This window comes from Eimeria mitis, genomic scaffold (assembly GCF_000499745.2).
Source record: "Eimeria mitis Houghton genomic scaffold, Emh_scaff1280, whole genome shotgun sequence".
In the NCBI taxonomy this organism is placed as follows: Eukaryota; Apicomplexa; class Conoidasida; order Eucoccidiorida; family Eimeriidae; genus Eimeria; species Eimeria mitis.
Window position 1 is genome coordinate 1,242 of NW_013568573.1, and position 345 is coordinate 1,586.

The following is a 345-nucleotide window of genomic DNA, read 5'->3' on the forward strand; positions in this document are numbered from 1 at the left end:
GTAAACAAAAATTCTGCTGCTGCTGCTGCTGCTGCTGCTGCTGCTGCTGCTGCTGCTGCTACTACTACTACTGTTGCTGCTACTGTTGCAGGTACTGCTGGTGCTGCTGTCGCTGCTGCTGCTGCTGCTGCTGCTGCTGCTGCTGTTGCCTCACCATCGCTATCTGATTCTCCTTCTTCTTCTTTTGCTGCTGTCTCTGCCTTCTGCTGCTTCTGCAGCTTCAAGAGGACCTCTCGCCGGTGGGGTACATAGCCTTCAGCCTCGTCGTCCTGAGCAGCAGCAGCAGCAGAGCGTTGTTGATGCAGTCAAACACCCACTGCGGCTGCACGTACTCCCGCGCATGCA

The 345-nt window shown here is 56.5% G+C and overlaps 1 protein-coding gene across 1 annotated transcript in view; it reads right to left on the reverse strand.

Annotated features, from left to right (window-relative positions):
- The window catches only part of EMH_0033640 (pescadillo family protein, putative), a gene marked incomplete at both ends in the record, with an annotated part of 3,025 nt that overhangs the window by 370 nt on the left and 2,310 nt on the right, over positions 1–345 (reverse strand). The window contains one exon of the mRNA XM_013494776.1: positions 1–269. Coding sequence (XP_013350230.1) covers positions 1–269 — 269 coding nt within the window. The remainder of the gene's footprint in view (positions 270–345) is intronic.